Source organism: Meles meles, chromosome 3, assembly GCF_922984935.1.
Source record: "Meles meles chromosome 3, mMelMel3.1 paternal haplotype, whole genome shotgun sequence".
In the NCBI taxonomy this organism is placed as follows: Eukaryota; Metazoa; Chordata; class Mammalia; order Carnivora; family Mustelidae; genus Meles; species Meles meles.
In genome coordinates, this window is record NC_060068.1 from 84274667 (window position 1) to 84294596 (window position 19930).

At 40.6% G+C, this 19930-nt stretch overlaps 1 protein-coding gene across 1 annotated transcript; it reads right to left on the reverse strand.

Moving 5' to 3' along the window:
* Nucleotides 1-451: 451 nt before the first annotated feature.
* On the reverse strand, nt 452-820 carry LOC123938122 (histone H2B subacrosomal variant-like). The gene has a single exon (XM_045999149.1). The coding sequence runs from the start codon at nt 818-820 to the stop codon at nt 452-454; it is 369 nt and encodes a 122-aa protein (XP_045855105.1).
* Between the last annotated feature and the right edge of the window lie 19110 nt (nt 821-19930).

Sequence of the window (19930 nt, forward strand, 5' to 3'; positions counted from 1 at the left end):
AACGGAGTTTGCTCTAGAAAGTACTTTCTTGATAAAAATTTATCCCTGCTGGTATACTCCTGATTAAATGTTTGTCTTCCTAAATTCAAAGTCAGTGTGACTTGGGGGTGGGAATAGTTAGCTTCAAGCATCCTGTACGTAGTTAATGATATCTTACCAATAACATAAACCTTGAATTTACATAATGAGATTTACATGCATAAAGGAAAAACAAGAGTTCTAGGTGGGACGTTGGCAGGGAGCAGGGGTCAGAAAAACCTAACTAGCCAGAGCATTAAAAGGTAAAATAGCAAGAGAGTAATTTTTCTCTAGAAATAAGACGGGGAGGGGATAATACCAGGAAATATCGCTATGTTATAAAAAAGAAGAGGGAATTCCAGTGTGAAGTGATCGTCTGGGTAGTAAGCTTGATTTACTTTCCCCAAGATTTAATTACGCTGGTACGTGGAGTTTAGGAGCGGACATATCTTTGGACAGCTTCATTTCCAAAAGCCACTGCATACTTAGCTAGTTTCCCAGGCAAGAGCAGGTACACTGCCTTCTGGATATCTTCAGGGGTGAGGGTGCAGCGATTTCTGAAACACATCAGGCTGCAGGCTTCCATAGAAATGCGCTCAAAGATGTCATTGATCAGGGTGTTCATGATGTCCAAGGTGCGAGATGATATGCCCCTCTGGGGAACCACTTCTTTTAAGACCCTGTTAATGTAGAGTGAATAATTTCTATGGCCAAAATCAGTGCTGGAATGTGATCTCTTTTTGGAGATTGGGCTTCGATGTCCTCTGGAGCACTTGTTCTTTTTGGTGTTGGATCTGGCCATGGTAGATGTTGTTCTCCTTGGCAGAGTGGAGAGGAGAAGGGCCTAAAGGTTGGGGGGAGGGGAGCACTCCTATTTATACTGGCATGTGACAATCAGCCTTTTGGGGCTTCTATTTGATTGGAGGTTACTCTTCCTACGTCACAATCACCTAGCAACAGCACTGAATGGTTGTTAAGGGGAAAAATCTTGCTCTTGGCCAATCTAAAGCTTTCCTGAGAGGATAGAGTGTTGTAGAAGGATTGAGCTTGGCTTCAGGGCAGAAGAAAGTGTTCATTTCTCTTACTCTATTTCTTGGCAGTTTGGAAGCATAACATACAATATTTTCAGAATTGGACAAATCTCATCAAATTGGGAAGTTGGTAGCATTGACACGAAGGGAAAAGTACCCTAAACCTTTTATGGGGGAATCTCTCTGTTTATAAAAGTTTTCATAAGGTCATTTTATAAGCAAACAAACAATAAGCCATTAAACATCTTGAAGTGACTGTTTTATAATAAAAGTAAATATGTATAGCTAATCTGCTTTTAAAAATTCATTTAAAAATAAATCCCACTTAAAATGAATCTGAACCCCCAACTTCTTATGAGTACCTGTGTACAAAAGGAGACTAAAATGAAAACTGCCCAATTTTACTCTTTAAATTATTTTATGTGAACTCTGTGCCTTAAGTTTTTGTCATGATATTAAGACCATTCTTGAAAATTTCACATCCTTCATTACATGGTTGGCTTTTTACCTGACACTGTAGTTCTTCTGTCGTTCTTAACCAGGAGGTAGGGTCACTCTTGCTCATGCGTTACCTTGATATTTCTGCTGAAAGGGGAAAAAAAAATCTCCATTACCTTCTTCAGCAAGTTCATCCTTGGATAAAATAAAAAATAAGCAGAAGCAACTATAAAAATCGCAACTCCCAGGCATTTCACTAGTTCACCGTTGCCGCAGCTAATAATGCTACCAGGAAAAGTCCTTCCCTGTGAGCAGCTTCACAGATAAGCGACACTGGAATGCTGTGTGTAATTCCTCCCCTTGTTCTGTCACTCAAGAAAGCAGAGCTGAACTTAGATGAGTAGGAAGAATGTCATTACAGGGAAAACTTCTAACAGGTTCTAATTGCTAAAGACCTCAGGCATCATTTGTGAATGTCCATTCTTTATTTATTACTAGCAACACACCTCACGCGGTGTGTCATGCCGAGTTGGAGGCTGTTGCTTCCATGCACGCTTGGCGGTGACGGATCCTTAGTCAGCTCTCGCTAATTTTGCTTTCACGATTTCTCTAGACAGAATTGCTTAGTTAGCTTAATTATAGCATAGCTCTATTTGTGATTGTTTAGGAGAAGCTATCAGGTGGAGAATGTCCACTCCCTATTCTTCACACACCCATGCTGAAGAGCTTTTACTAGGATAGCCCTCCTGGTCTCTCTCTGCCCCTCTCTTCCCCCTCCCTGGATAACCGTCCTTGGAATCAGTGAGGTAGGGGGAAAGTGGGTAAGCCTATCTCAGCCCCTTCGGGATTCTTGTTGGGATGTGATAGTGGGCAGCTCTGTTCCCTGGGGCTGGATCACTTTCAGCAGCTGGCCTTGACTCAGTAGGTCATTTTGCTTCATGCAGAGGTGCTAAAAAGAAAGCCTGTTGTTGCCCCACATGTAAGAGCTATCCTCCAGAAGTTCATCAGTAATAAAGCTGACATTTTGATGCTTGTCCTCTTAACCCTGTGATTCTCAATCGGTTCTATGCCTGTGTCGGGAGAAGGAAGGAGGCAATACATCACAGAAGCTAAAACAAAAAGGCTTTCAAGACAAAACAGCAAGCTGGATGCTAAAATACTGACGATCAGAAAGTTCAGAAAATCAGCAACACTGATTCTGTAAAATTTCTGGCTACTTGAGGGTTAACCCCAATGCCCTTTTAAAATTTAATGAATGATTCTAAAATATGTATGAGCTCATCACTGATATGCTGGTTTTTCTTTTCCTTCTCTCTTCCTCTTTCTCTAGACAGTCTGGAACAAGGGGCAGACACTATTTAGCATAATGACCTTCAGGAGATGCCTGTTGGATTATCAATTTGGACAGTGGAGCAAATCTGATTATTTTGTATCTATCTGCCCTGGGAATGAGCACTGTGAAGCTCTCCAACTGTCCCCTTCCCCTCTGCCCTCCCTCTCAAGGTCATTGTGTTAGAACAAAACCTGACATCCTTAGCAGGAGACACAGGAGAGCCAAAGGAGTGATGACGAATGTACCAGAGTTCTGGGGTCTGCGGTCTCTGAGCTGCTCAAGTGTAGCTGGAATCTAAAATCAATGACCATTTTCTGAATTTTTCCAGGCTCTTGTTTTGTGCTTGATCACACTGTCTATCTGGGGCATGGCTTGTACGTCTTCCATGAACAAGTATGAATACTACTGGGGTTACAACTGCTTATTCTTTCCTTTATGGTGAGAGTCTGGTAATGACTCAAAGTCATGATCAAGGCTCTCAGGGATTAATCCACAATAGCTGTGGCAAGGTGATAGTAACTCAAAGCTGAAAACATGCCCCGACAGGTATATGTGTGCTCTGGAAATAGTTTTACAGCCACTGTATTAGTTTTCTACTGCTGCTATAACAAATCTCCACAAATTTAGTGCTTTAAAACAACAACAATCACCTTATAATTCTAGTGGTGGGATCAGTCTGAATGGATTTCAATGGGCTAAAATCAAGCGTCAGCAGGGCTGTATTCCTTCTGAAATCTCTAGGGGAAAATCTGTCTCCTTACCTGTTCCAGCTTCTGGAACTTATCTGTTTCTCTTGACTTTTCCTTTAATTTCAAAGCCAGAGATGGATAGTCAAGCTATTCTCAGGCTGCATCACTGACACAGACTCCTGCCTCCCCCTTTCACTTACAGGCACCCTTGTGATTACATTGGGTCCACCTGGTTAATCCAGGATATTCTCCATATCTCAGTATCCTCAGTTTCATCTGCACATTCCATTTTGCCAGGTGAGAGACCATATTCACAGGTCGGGGTTTGGGATACACACAGCTTTGAGGGGCATTATTCTGCCCACCACATAGCCACCATAAACAGAATGACATTGTCAGAAAAGTTCTGGGTCACCAACCATCCAAAAGTTAGAGAGAATAATACTTTCCTTAGGAGATGGACCAAAAATATAATTTAAAGATACTTTCTATATACAGGCTAACTTTCTTCTAAGTTCCTTGTTTTCTTTTTCTAAAAGTGGAAAGCTATCTTGTATTTTTGCTTTCCATGCTTTGCCTTTACTTTATAGGCCCCAAATATTAATTTTATCCTGGGAAGCCAGAGTCTGTCTTGACAGTGGAGGGGGAGAGATTTGTATTTCTTCACCTGTCATTCTCAAATCTCCTTCTCAATCTCTTCTCTCCTGCTTGCTTTCTCACAGGATGGAATATTACTCAGATTAAAAAAAAAAAAAAAAGAGATCTTGCCATTTGTAACAACATGGATGGCCTAGAGTATATCATGATAAGTGAAATAAGACAGACAGAGAAAGACAGATATAGGGCTTCATTTATAAGTGGAATCTAAAAACCCAAACCAATAAACAAACAAAAAACAGAAACAGACTCATAAGTACAGAGAACTAGGGGTTACCAGAAGGGAGGTGGGTGGGGGATGGGTAAAACAGATGAAGGGGATCCAGAGGTACAAAGCTCCAGTTCCATCCATGGAGACGAATAGTCCAGCACAGGGAATATAGTCAATAATATTGTCCTAACGTTGGATGGACACAGATGATGATGACACTTACTGTGGTGAGCATTTTGTAATGTACAGAATTGTCTACTCACTATGTTGTACCCCTGGATCAAAAAAACACTGTATATCCACTACAAAAAAAGGCAGAGCAGTTTGGAGGAAGGGGGTAGAGGGATATAGGTGAGTAGAGAGGTGAGTGGGAGAGAAGAGGGTAAGGTGAAGATTGGCTTCTGAGGGTGACCCATGTTCTCTGGTCAGGGGACTCCAGATCCAGAGACAAGAAAAGATGTAGATGTGGGTGTAAACTTGTTTTTGTGCATTTAAATTGAGGCAAACTTTAGCCTAAAGCTTTTTCAGTGCTTGTAAGGAACAGACCAGAGAGAACAGAGGAAGGTAGAAGCATGCTGAGGCCCCCTTTGTTGTGGTGTCTTGCCTGTCTTATATTCCCATGTTTGGGGCAGGGGGGACTAAAGCAAACTTTCTTTACTGATTTGTTGACAATTTTGTGGCCTAGGTCTTTCTCTTTGACTTGATTCTACGTTTTTTTGCTAGGTTCCTGAGGTTGACATCCCTAATCTCTCTAGTGCAGAGCCCTTGCCCTCCCACAGTGGGGTCACCTGTGTCCTCCTTTGGCTAATCTGAAATCTGGGTCATTGTTCTCAGGTGACCCAGGAAAGAGTAATTAGATTAGCTTTGTGCAGAGTAAGAACATAAAGGAATTAGCCTTCAAAGGAAGTAGAAGGTTGTCCAATTCCTGATGAAGTGCCTGATGAGTCTGATGTTCTTTAGCAAAAAAACAAAACAAAACAAAACAAAAACCAACAGAAAATGTTTTGGGGCAACAGAGATAAGAAAAATTTTAATTTCATTTTGAGTTCTAATTCACACACTATAGTAAAACATCAGTTAACTAAAAAAGTAATTAAATAGTTCCTGAATCAATAGATTACCATTGAAAATGGATTTTCCTCGAACAGTAATAAGAGTAAGTGCTCGCGAAGCACACAGAATAGGAAAAAAAAGGGGTACCTGGGTGGCTCAGTGGGTTAAAGCCTCTGCCTTCGGCTCAGGTCATGATCTCATGTCCTGGGATCGAGCCCCACATCTGGCTCTCTGCTCAGTGGGGAGCCTGCTCCGCCCCCCCACCGCCACACCCGTCTGCCTCTCTGCTTACTTGTGATCTGTCTGTCAAATAAATAAATAAAATCTTAAAAAAAAAAAGAGAGAATAGGAAAAAAGCTGCTCAAGGTCATCTGGCCAGGAAGGTGGGGAGCCAGGAGACTAATGGCAGCCATATGGACATCCAGGCTGGGGCTCTTAACCACTAGACACATGGCCTCTTAGTAACTGACCAAGGAGGGAGTCTGTTGCACGCTGGAGAAAAGGAATAAGCAACAACATGGAGGCAAAGAGTCACAGCTCTGTTCAAGAACAGAGAAAATGGGAAAAAAAAAAAAAAAAGAACAGAGAAAATGGTTTTGTTCAGGTAGAGGGGTTATGTCTGAGTGCTGAGAGACAGAAAGCTGGGTTTAGTTTACAAAATGTCTGAAATTGTAGTGGAAAGTATTAAAATGATTCTGTAAGTCTTTGAGAGTCATTGAGAATTTGAAGCATGGAATAATTGATTCAAAGTCATGTTTGGAGAGAAGTGATCTCTGGCTGGGTCCAGGCAGGATTAGAACAAAGGAGGTGAGAGAGTCCAGCACTGTCACTGCTCAGGGGCTCATGAGTGGGACAACGAAGGCCTGGAAGGGGCTAGTGGGAATGGGAAGAAGGAGCTGTCTTCGAGAGAACTGGTAAGATCTGATGTTTGATTTACAACTCGGGAGAAAGGAGAAGGAAGCCTCAGCTAGAACGCTGACCTTTCCTGAGCACTGAACATGTGTCTAGACACTGTTCTAAGTATTTCCCAGGCATTAACTCGATGAGTTTTCACGACAACCGTGACACACAGATCCCATCACCAGCAGCCACTCCTTTGCACAGGGCGGCGGGGTGGGGGAACAAAAACACGAAGCCGTGATGTAACTTGCCTCAGATCACACATTCGGTGAGTAGCAGAGAGGGGATTCAAACCCAAGCATCTGGGCACAGACCCCATGTTTCTCCCTCGCTGGCGTCTGGCTTCTCTTACAATCTCTTCTGGGCACGGGGCCCTCCATGTGCCTGATTGACCACTGTGTCATTTTGCACCTTCACGAGAGTCGGGGGAAGCAAGCAGGACGGTAGTATTTCCTGCCACACAGCTGTCGACTGGGCTGTTGCCAATAAGCAAGTAGAAGAACCAAGACTGGAACCTGGATGTTCTGACCCCATCTCCAGGGCTCCGGCCAAAGCTTCATCTCTCCATTATGACTGGAAGAAAAAAAGTGAAGTTCATTAACCGAAATAGTACAGTTGGAGCAATGGGGAAGATGTAATTTTAGAAATTAGGATGAAAAATGTGATATTAAGTACTCTCAGGAAGTTGCTTTTCTCATTTTATATTCAATCAAATCCCTGAGGCGGTGGTGTTTCTAATGGAGGGATCATTCCTTTCCTCAATGAGGGAGAAGATTCTGACAGCCACCAAATAACTTTACATTCCAGACAGGTAAGAAAGAAAAAACACACCTTCTCCTAGGGGGAAAGCATGACTGATTCTAAATTGGGAAAAACGGATTTTAGGAAGGAAACCTATACTCAGAGAATCCTAGTAAGCTTCTAAAAGCTTCTCTTCTTCAGTTGTCCTAAGACAGCCTTTCAAGCTGGTTTACACATTAAGAAGCCAGAAAGCTAAATGTCTTCAGCATCATGAAATTAGAGGCTGATAAGCATCCTAAGGGAATCAGGTTCAGCGTGAAACAGCTCAACCAGAAAGCAGGGATTGTGTGGTATCTCGGTTTAAGTACATAAAATTGTTTCCCATCCTACAGGATATAATAAATTCTTGACTTGGTGATACTCAAAGAGAAAAGACCCAGTGTTCCTGAACTTAATAAAATCTCAACACTCAGTTCAGTGTCTCTCCTGGGTCCTGTGAAAAAACACAAGTCTTTCAGCAACTCAGACTGAAGATGTTCATACCAACATTGGTTTCTGGTGCTTTTGCTGCTGAATTTTAGGACCAGCCTATGGTGTAGTGCTGTCTCTCTGTAATCTCTTTAGGCAAGGCTGTGTCACTACATATATCTTGGAGGAATGATGGCATTAGTGAGGCTAGCTAGCTCTGGAGTATGCTGGAAGCTGTCATCCGAGGACATGCTCTCTCCATTCTGCTGTGGCCTGAAATTCCAATATGTGATTCATGTCTGCAGAGTCCCTTGTACTTTCCAGAATATCAGGAGTTCAGACATTAAAAGAATAGTATTGTACCCTGCACTGGGCCTGCTCAGGTTCCCCGATGAGGTCCCATCTCTTCTCTCTCGCAGGAGAATGCATTGTGTTCTCGTTTTCCCACAAGGTGGGTTTAGAGGACATCCTGTCTCAGAACCAGAGACTATGGTTGCCAAGCATCTCTGGCCAATGGAACACACCTTAACACACTCACTGCTTCTCAGCAGTCTGATGAGGGACGTTGTGATGCAATTGTGGGCCCTCAAATAACTCTTTCGTTCCTGAGTGGTGCTTCCAACAGAGGTGCACATTCAGGAAATGTTTTGCCTTTATGGCATTTTGTCTTCACTGTTGAGAATCAAATCATCTTGAGGAAGTCGAGGCCACAAAACAGAAAAGAAATCTTTTTTTTTTTCCATTTTATTTTAGAAAAGAAATCTTAAACACTATGCCCTTCAGTTTCCCTAACAATCATTGACATAAGCAGGGTAACCCACTTGCTTTACAGATGAAATTCTGCTTAGAGAAGTTAGGCCCCTGGCTTCAAAGTTGCATACCCAGGGGTATGGTAAAGCTCACTCTAGAACTTTCCACTGATTTTTATTGCTGCAACAAAGCATGTGCCCACCCTGTAACCTTAGTGGATTCAGCGGGGTATACTTGACAGTCTCTTCCTGGAGTTTTAGCAGGTCCTTGTTTCTTGTAAGCATCTGTGATGTACCCCCAGTATATATATTGCCTCATGGGAGTTGCCTGACTCTGTTTTATCACATTCTTTCTAATGGCCACGAGTCTAGGAATAGGACTTGAAGAGGCAGAGGAGATCCCATGGACCAGGGTGGGCTGGGAGGTATGATCTACATTCCCAGGTGCTGGTGGGGGCTAGGGTCAGGAAATACGGAATTATTCTCCCCATCCCCAACCCTTTTAGCCCAAGCCCTTCATAGGATGGACTGCTTCAACCTAAGAATTGTAACCATTAACAAGCAGGACTTAAAAACTCAGCTGCTTTCAGTACAAGTAAAAGACTATTTTTTAGGACCTTGGGATTAGGGAAGGGATTATAATCAAGATGCAAAGCACAAATCATAAAGGAAAAGGTTGACCTTTTCCCCTGTATTAGACTTAAGGCAATTATATGATAAATGACACTGTAAATAAAATCAAATGCAAGCCACAGACTTGGAGAAGATACTTGTTAAGTTTGTAACTAATATTAAATAAGTATTGAGCATGCGTGACAAAAAACCCCCCAAACTCCTGTAAATCACTATTTTAAGTGATAACCTATTATATAAATGGGCAAATAATATGATCAGGCAATTCACAGAAGAGATTCCTAAAAGGTAATGAACGAAAAAAAGATGAAGCTCAACTTCCACAGTAGTCAGGGCAAGGGAAATTAAAACCACAGAATTTATTTCACACCCAGTGACTCACACAAATGAATTACCCTGATAACAGTAAACGTTGGCAAGAATGTAAGGAAATAGTTGTTATTATTACGCTTTATAGTGTAAGCGGGAATGTAAATTGCTACGATCTCCCTGGGTGGAGACTTTGGCCATACCTGGTATGTGGGAAGATGTCCATGTCCTACAATATGGCACCCACTATGGTAGAGCTCCTCTAGAGAAGCCCATGCTCACAGGGGTCAGGAGGCAAATACATGGATGTCCTGTGGAGCGAGGCTGGTAAAAAAAAAAAAAAAAAAAGTCAGGGGGTGGGGAGGGAAGCTGTCCCTCAGTAGGGAAATGGCTGAATAAGCTATGGTTTTTCATACGGTGGAAGAATCTGCAGCAATAGTAACAGATAAACTGGGGTCTCCATGCACAGAACTCAAATACTGCTGAGAAAAAACAAGTTGCGAGAGGATATGTAAAAACTGAAGCATAAAACAATAGCATAGATCATTTATAAATTTAGCTATCTGGAGCACAAATATGAAAAATACATGAGAATGATTCCTACTGCCCAGGAGCAGTTACCTCCTGTGGGGAGAGAAAAAGAGTTGGAGAAGGATCAGAGAGGGGCTTTCGCTGTATCTGTAATGTTTTATTTAATTACTTTTAAGAAGAGAAATCTAAGGTAAATGTGGCAAAGTGGTATGGGTGTCTGTTTCATTTTTTTTCTTTTTAAAAAATGTATTTATTTTAGAGAGACAGAGAGAGAGAGAGAGAGAGAAAGAGAGAGAGAGAGTAAGCATGTGGGTGAGGGCAGAGAGAATTCCCAGCAGATTCCTCACTGAGCCTGGAGCCCGTTCTGGGGCTGGATCTCAGGACACTGAGATCATAAGATCTCAGGACACTGAGATCATAACTTGAGCTAAAATCAAAAGAGTCAGCCACCCAACCGACTGAGCCATGCAGGCACCCCTGTTTTATTATTATCTTTAATATTCTTTTTCTTTTTGATATTTAATAATTAAAATATCTTAGATAAGAAGTATTGACTTTATGTCTGAAGATACCTTGTTCCAAGACAAATTTTAATTGGCTCACTATTACTTAACCATGTGTACTATAGAGCAGTCAGGAAAAATCCTAAGGGGGTGCACAAACCCAGGAACCCAACAATCTGAGGGTGTCTTCATGATGGAATGTTAGAAGCTAAATGTTAAGACATTTACCTAACCTTGCTTAATATGACACAGGTATTGTCTTCCCTACTGAACTTTAAGTGACTTGGTAAACAAGAATGTCTCTGTATTCCCTACTGCTCTTATCACAATGCCTTTTAAAGAACATTGGTCTGAAAAATATGCATTGACTAGAATGAATAAATAAAAGAATAGATGGATATTCTTTTGGAATACAAGGACTATTTTAGACCTGGTCACAGTTTGCTTGTCTCATAGTGGCGTCATTTACACTAAAAGTTTTGGGGTTTATCTTTCCCTATTTCATATATTACAAGTGTTAATAGAGATGGATGTAACTATTTTCTATTTTATCCCATGTAAATTTCCAACATAAACTCATATTTTTCCTCATGATATGATTATTGATTTCTTTAGAAACCAGTAGAATGTTAAAGCCAGAGTAATTCTACATGGAGAAATAAGAAAGTTCTAGAAGGAAAAGGTACTATAAGGATCCCAATTATATCCAATTAGCATAAATAGAAAAGAAATATGGACTCATAGTACTCATGAATTAATAGCAAAATAATTTCTTGGAGACTAGTAGAAAGTGCTCTTTCCAGGAGTTGACCAATATCTTCTTGGAGCAGCTCCTACTGGTATGAGTGGTGGCCAGGGTCCTCAGACATAGTAACCATGAGTAATCAGGTCAATCTGAGGAAATTCACCAACTGAGGAAAAAATCACCAAAATTGATGAATAATTCATGTTAAAAAAATAGGAACAGGGGCGCCTGGGTGGCTCAGTGGGTTAAGCCGCTGCCTTCGGCTCAGGTCATGATCTCGGGGTCCTGGGATCGAGTCCCACATCGGGCTCTCTGCTCGGCAGGGAGCCTGCTTCCCTCTCTCTCTCTCTCTGCCTGCCTCTCTGCCTACTTGTGATCTCTCTCTCTCGCTGTCAAATAAATAAATAAAAAATCTTTAAAAAAAAATAGGAACAAAGTATTGAGTGCCTACTGTGTGCTAAGCACCATGCTAAGTGCTTAGTGTTCTATTGTAGCCTCTCAACAGCTCTGTGAGAAAGGTATTAGTGATTTCATGGTTATCCTTATAATTGTGTTCATTCACTCGCATTCTGATACACTTCCTTGAATGAGAAAAAAAGAGTGGTACTCCAGACTTTCTGTTAGAAGTTAGCCATGTGGGAGGATGGTGACCTTGTGAATAGCGCCTATGTGTATCTTATTGGGGGAAAAAGAATTAACAATGGCTAGGTTATAACCAGAAACTGAACTGTGGGTAGAATTTCCTACCACTGGGAGAAATATTGGGTAACACATTCATATATATATATATTTTAAAGGTGTATGTTTAATTTAGGGTAATTAAAAAATGTATCCAGCATATAAAGCCCTAATTTCTCATTACATAGGAATAGTATATGCAAAACAAACAAACAAACAAACAAAAAAAACAGGGTGATTTACTTAAACATAATGTAAAGACAAATGTTAAGTAATGAATATGAATACTGAGTAAGGAACAGAACAGGCGTGATGAAGATCAGACAAAATCTTGAAGATGATATGTGAGCAACTGGCAATGGGGAGACAGGGTCCCTGCCAGGTCTGAGGTCTATAGCTAAGGTCAGAGGTATGTGCTCGTGTGGGTCAGTGATTGTTGGATCAGTGCTCACTCACCTTCTTGGACCCTAGCAATCTTCTTACAACTTGAGTTATTCCAGATTGGAGTGTTCAAGAATTAAATAAAGTTAAATCTGAATCGGACAACCAGGACCCCGATAGCTCAGTTCTCTCTCTTTAGGATTGGCAGTCATAAATACTCGGACAGAATTATGGGGTCCTCTGCCCTGCAGCCTTTTCACGGTTTTCTCTGGCAGAGGCAGGAATCAATCCATTTCTCTTTCATGTTACTGATGTTTCCACACCCTGTATTTTATTTTATTACTGTGGTTTTCTTTACTTCTCAGATTTGGAAGTTGTTCGGGGGCTCTTTACCAAGTACTATATATGCACATTGCAGACCAGGGATCCAGAGAGAAATTCTTGCCCTTGGAGATCTATGATAACATTTTTAAGCAGAATTCAAGATGCTAGTCAGGGAGGCAGACTAGATTTAGAAGCTTATTCAGGACAGATAAACTCAGAAAACAGCAAAGTCTTCAAGAGAATCTTCTTATGAAGAATGAAACTCGACCATTCTCTTATACCATACACAAAGATAAACTTGAAATGGGTAAAAGACCTCAACGTGAGGCAGGAATCTATCAAAATCCTAGAGGAGAACATAGGCAGTAACTTCGACATCAGCCACAGCAACTTCTTTTAAGTCATGTCTCCAAAGGCAAAGGAAACAAAAGTGAAAATGAACTTTTGGGACTTCAAGATCGAAAGCTTCTGCACAGCAAAGGAAACAGTCAACAAAACAAAGAGGCAAGCCACGGAATGGGAGAAGATATTTGCAAATGACACTACAAAGGGCTGATCTCCAAGATCTATAAAGAATTCCTCAAACTCAACACTCAAAAAAACAGATAATCTCATCAAAAAGTGGGCAGAAGACGTGAACAGACACTTCTCCAAAGAAGACATACAAATGGCTAACAGATACATGAAAAAGTGTTCACCATCATTAGCCATCAGGGAGATTCAAATCAAAACCACACTGAGATACCACCTTACACCAGTTAGAATGGCCAAAATTAACAAGACAGTAAACAACAAGTGCTGGAGAGGATGTGGAGAAAGGGGAACCCTCTTACACTGTTGGTAGGAAAGCAAGTTGGTGCAGCCATTTTGGAAAACAGTGTGGAGATTCCTTAAGAAATTAAAAATAGAGCTACCCTATGACCCTGCAATTGCACTACTGGGTATTTACCCCAAAGATACAGATGTAGTGAAAAGAAGGGTCATCTGTACCCCAATGTTCATAGCAGCAATGGCCACAATTGCCAAACTGTGGAAAGAGCTGAGATGCCCTTCAACAGACGAATGGATAAGGAAGATGTGGTCCATATATACAATGGAGTATTGTGCCTCCATCAGAAAGGATGAATACCCAACTTTTGTATCAACATGGGTGGAACTGGAGGAGATTATGGTGAGTGAAATAAGCCAAGCAGAAAAAGTCAGTTATTATATGATTTCACTTATTTGTGGAGCATAAAGAATAACATGGAGAACATTAAGAGAAGGAAAGGAAAAGTGAATTGGGAGAAATCGGAGCGGGAGACAAACCATGAGAGACAGTGGACTCTGAGAACAAACTGAGGGTTTTGGAGGGAAGGGGGCTGAGGGGTTGGATGAGCTGTGGTGGGTATTAAGGAGGGCACGTATTACATGGAACACTGGGTGTGGTGCCTAAACAATGAATCTTGGAACACTGAAAAAATAAAATTAAATTAAAAAAAAAAGAGAAGAGAATCTCCTTATATTATACCATGATAAAGAAGGAATTGGATTGGAGAAAATATCACACAGAATCGTAGTTGCATATGGATGGAGGTATCTTCGAAAGCTCAGGTATCCGGGTTTGCGCTTAAGCCACTACTGAAAGACAGTGGCTACCCTTATTAATTCCTAACATCCTCAGAGATGGAGTTTCCACATTTTTCTCAAAATACTTATAAGCGGATATTTTCTAACCTCTATCCTAAATCCCTCCTATTGAAAGTTAAGCCCATCTTCTCCTGGACAACAGCTGTCTGCTGTTTCCTTCAGTATCACGAATGATTGGAAAGAATTTCTTCCCAAGTCTGCCCTCCCCATCCCTATATCTGTATTCCATTCCAAATTCTGCTATTCTCAGCACCTCTGGCCATGATTTCTATTGTCCTGATTCTTCCTCGTATTTCTTTTTAAGCTCCCAAATAGCTACACATCATCTTCAGTGCTTCCTTCTAACTATGTAAACATACATCCCTTTTGGTTTATTGTCCCTTCTCTCATATTTAAAATTTCTAAGGTCTTACATTCTCCCTTCTTATTCTTTTTTTTCTTCTTCACATCTTCTTTCTTCTTCAAATTCTAAATTTACATTTTATTTCAAATCTGAGCCTTTTTTTTTAACCTTTTATTTGGATTTACTTTTCTTCTCAGGGAATCAGTATTTATCCCTTTTGCACATATGCACCTGGGCAAGAAAAGTGAGCCCAGTGGTTTAAAGTAGGTTTTCCTGGGTCCTGAGGACTGCAGTCACACCATGCAGTGTGTGAGAACAAAAGGGAGAAAATGATCCCTTTACTATTTTGAGTTCTTTTTTGGGTGGTAATTTCCAGGACGTGGATCTTTAGAGGTGCTGTAATGCTCTTGCTAGCAGGGAAGAAGCAGATGGAAAAGAAATATACTCAAGGGTTTGAAAGCTATTACTGATGCTGGAGGCAAGTAGTCAGGCAACAGGAAGTAAATACAGCAGAACAGTAGGAAAGAGATTATTTATCTTCGGTCCCTTGAGCAACATGAGTCAGGAGCTAAGGGAAGATTATCCTAGAGCTTCTGCCTGCAGCAGCCTTAACAGGTGGCTTGTAGAATCTTCTAGCCATAGAGTGATGGACTCCGAGCAGCTGCATCTTACGGACCTGCAAATAGCCCCAAAATGAGTTTTCTCTGTCCCAAGAGCTGCATAAAGCAGAGCTGATGAGAAAGATGACAGCTGAACATTAGCGATATGTGAACAGCACTTTACAAAATGCTTTCCATGCCCATTGTCGGAAGGGCACCTCACACCAACCCCATGAGGGACAAGCGGCAGATATCACCAATACTCTGTTACACAGAAAGTGAGCTCAAGGGGCTTAAATACATTGCCCAAACCATGTACTTATTTGTAATGTTAGCCTATGCTTTCCAAGGCACAAGAGCTTGAGGGGACAACTGGATCCTAATAATAATTTTTAGGCAGTATTAATTTAATCTTTACTCACCACCTTTTGGGGATTCCAGGTTTCCTAAAATTTAATAATAATAATAGCAATTATGATAAAAAAACATAGCTTACCATTGTTTACTTAAGATATGATTTTCACATATTTTTATTTTATTTCTTAAGATATTTAAAATTTTAAAGTAATTTCTCCACCCAACATGGGGCTCAAATTTAACAACCCTGAGATGAAGAATCATATACTCTACTGACTGAGTCAGCCAGTCACCCCAACCACATGTTTTGTAAACCTCATAGCAATCCTAACATCTAACAGTAAGAATATTATCCCTATTTAACAATGAAAAAATGAGGTCCAGAGACATTTAGTAATTTGCTCAAGATAACATATAAACTAATAACTGGCTATTTTAAGATTACAACCAAAGTATAACTCCAGAGTCACACATTTGCATCAGGAAATTTCAGGGACTAATTTAAGGAGTCCCCAGGAATGTCCTCTTGTGCTCCTAAGCACAGCCCTACTGACTATGAAAGATTTTCCTCTCCCAGATGGTGGCCCCATGGGGCTGCTCTGACTCTTGGCCTTGGCTGGTGTGGGTCTCTGTCCATGGTGGTTCTGGCCGCTTCATCCCTGTCCCTGTTTCTCCAGCAGCCACTCCAGTAAAGAGGGCCCAGTATGAACTCTATTCCTCAAGCAGCACTGTTGGTGCTCTGGTTTCTTACACAAATTTAAGCAATAAAGCCCTTTATCTCTCTTCTAAATACCTGGGCATGGATCCAGAGAGGCAGGGCCAAAGGGCTCTGATTAGCATGGCCTTTGCTCTGCTCAACATAGGTCTTCCCTATGAACAGCTGCTTCTCATCTTTACACATATCATGTTCCCCTAGTCTCCCATCCCTTAGCACACACCTTTGCCTTTCATGAAAATAGGGCCTGGTGGGACAATCACACATGGCCAAGTAGACAGACCTCTTATAATTAGTATCCCCTTTAGACTGTTAAACTTAAAGCCCCACTACACCCATTATTATGACCATTCTTGTTATTTATTTACCAGCTCTCTCCCATTAAGTTGTGGTTTGTGATTATTTTTAAGCAGCTCAACTTTGCATTCATGCATACAGCAGAATGCGGGATACGGAGTTTATATGCATAAATGGATTAATGGACGTAGGTCAACAAAACCAAGTGGTTCCTCATTAATGTTAATTTCAGATTAGATTCTTACCAGAATCCGTATTATCAGCCCACTTCATTTGCACTCGTTCCCTTTCTCCAGAATATTCTTCTCTAGAGTTTTGCATGGTGTCCCCTCTCACTTCATTTGAATCCACTGTAACCTTCTCAGAGAAGTCTTCCCTGACAACTCAGTCTAAAACTGAAATTAACTGAGATTTCGTTTTTCTCAGTAGAACTTCTTATGTTGGTTTATTGTCTGTTTTACCTATTGAGCTCCACGAAGGTTGAGACCTTTGTTTTGTTCCCTGCTGTATCTTCATGGCCTTGAAAAGTCGCTGGCAGATAGCAGGAACTCAGTAAGCATGTGCTGAATAGGTGAATTCAGCAGAGAAAGTCTCCCCACAAGGGGTGTACAGCCACATGCAGAGGCTTCCTTCCTGTTTGTTAGGCACCACTCTAGTGAGGGCATTCAAAGTTCAATGGCCTGGTAACATCTAAAAGGTTGACTTCTGAAATAAGTTAATTGTTTATTGATCTCTTCTTGTTGCTCCTTGAGAATGTGCATCAAGATCTATAAAACTCTTAGTGCAGAGTCCATTATTTCCTGGTGTTCACAGCTGGACAATTTCATGATGAATGAGGAGATGAAATCTTATTTATCTGCCATCATTGAGGAAAAAGTAGATGTTCATGTCATGTAAGTTTATTTTTGAATACCTTAACCAAAAAAAGCTATTTTGCTGATAGTACAATATTTAACTTCTTTTGGGGCCTTTGTTTCTGGCCCTCCTGGAGCAAGATTGAATAGGTTTACCTTCTTGCCTGAAATAAGTGAAAAGCAGGGAAAAATACAAGAAATAATGGTTATCACGATATTGGACATTAGATAATGATCTATGAGAGATGATACACCAGTGGGCCTATAATTGGCCCAGATTTACTATCCTGAGACAGTTTCTAGGTTATGGTGCAGGAAGAAGAACCTAGGCCAGAACTCAGCAGTCTCCTTCAGTATAAGGGGCTGAAGTCAGAAGTCCAGGCAGGCCAGATAGTTAAGAATCCCTGGGACAAGAGTAACAGAAAGGAGAGAGATGCACCCAGAAATTCAGAGGTCTGCTCAGGGTCCCCTTGAGGATTCAGCTAAGTACTGACCCATCATGCAGATATACAAACCAAATGCAATGGAGGGAAGAATCCCTCAAAACAGGTAGTGTCAACAATCTCTCTGGTTCACCCACCACAGGGAATAGCACCTTTTCCCGTCAGATGGGGTAGAAAATGTCATTCCTGGGTCATCATGTGAAGTGGCAGAAGCATTTTTCTCAGTAACAGAGCAAAATTAGTTTTATTCTAAATGTTGGTCTGGTCCTACCGAAAAAATCTTCAAAGTAAAACCAGGAGTGTACAAGCAACTTGACTACACTCCATAACAAAGCTAAACAACACAGTAAATATTTGGCACCTGGTAAGAAGACCAGCAAAGTAATAGGGAAATACAACTCATAATAAAGATAAAAAATGTATCAACAGAAATGAACCAAAAAATGACACACACGATGGAATTAGTAGAAAAGGACATTAAAATAGCAATAGCTATATGCTGTATATCAAAAGGCTAAATGAAAGAGATATATTAGGTAGAGACATGAAGTGTATTTAAAAAGACTCAAATTGAAATTCTAGAGATGAAACCAACAATAAAACAAAAAACACACTAACTCATATTCATGGCAGATTAGATATTACAGAAGAGTAGTGAATTTGAAGGCATAACAGTAACAACTGTCCAAATACAGAAAAAAAAAAAGAGAGAAATCCACAGTATAATTGGAGGTTGCAAGAGCTGCCTCTCAAAAATTGCTAGAATAAGTAGGCAAAAATTCAGTAAAAATATAGAAGACTTCAATAACACTATCAATCAACTTGGCCTAATAGATACTTATAGAACACTCCAGTTAATAACAACAAAATACACATTCTTTTTAAGAGCACAGAAAACATTTATCAAGACAGATCATATAATGAATCTCAATATATTTAAAATAATTTGAGTCACATAAAATATGTTCTGACAACAAGGGATTTAAATTAGAAATCAGCAGAATTATATTGTTAAAATTCCAGAACTTTTAGAAAATAAAGAAACAATTCTAATTAACCTAGGGGTTCAAGAAGAAATCACAAAGTATTTTGAACTGAAGAAAAGGAAAACACAACATATCAAAATTTGTGGGATGTAGTTTAAGCAGGATTTAGAAGGAAATTTATAGCACTAATTAACTATGTCAGAATAGAAGAAAGGTCTCAGCTCAACAACCTTAGTTTCTACCTTAAGAAACTTGTAAAAGAAGAGAAAATGAAACCCAAATAGGAAGAATAAAGAAAAAAAGATGAAGAGATTACAAATCAGTGACACAGAAAAGAGAAAAACAATATAGAACAAATTAATGATGTAAAAAGCTGAGATCAATAAAATTGATAACCATCTAGCCAGAGTGATCAGGACTGAGAGAGGTGACATCACTACAGATTGTAGAAACTGTAAAAGGATATGGGAAAAGCAGGAACAACTTTTTGACAATAAAATTCACAACTTAGATTAAATGGACACATTTCCTGAAGGATACAAATTACCAAAGTTCCTTCAAGAAAATAATAGGTAGGGGCGCCTGGGTGGCTCAGTGGATTAAGCCGCTGCCTTCGGCTCAGGTCATGATCTCAGGGTCCTGGGATCGAGCCCCGCATCGGGCTCTCTGCTCCGCAGGGAGCCTGTTTCCTCCTCTCTCTCTGCCTCTCTCTCTGCCTGCCTCTCTGCCTGCCTCTCTGCCTACTTGTGATCTCTCTCTCTGTCAGATAAATAAATAAAATCTTTAAAAAAAGTAATAATAGGTAACCGAAATATCCCTATAAGCTACTAAATTCAGGTCTGTAGAACACACATCTCACAAAGAAAAACCCAGGCCCAGATAACTTCACTGGTAAGTTCTACCAAATGTTTAAGAAAGAAACAATCCAATCCCATAGAAACTCTTCCAGAAAATTGAAAAAGAGAGAACATTTCTGCTCATTCCATGGGGTCAGCTCTACTCTGACACCAAAACCTAACAAAAAATATTAGAAGGAAAAAAAAAATCACAAACCTAAGTTCTGGCTCCTTGCCAGAATTCTGTGTGTGATCTTCCAGGTCTGACCATAGGTAATTACAAAGGCTTAACCTAATAGCTGTCATGGGAACGAGCTGCTACCTCCACAGCGGGCTTGTATGGTAGTCCCTGGAGGCTCCCCTGGTTGGCCATGCTCTTATGCAGAGACGCATTCGTAGCCCAGGTGCCGCCACTTAGGGCCTCTCTAGTGGAAGCCTTTGGCCAAGGCCTTCTTCAGGCACCTCTGTCAATATCTCTC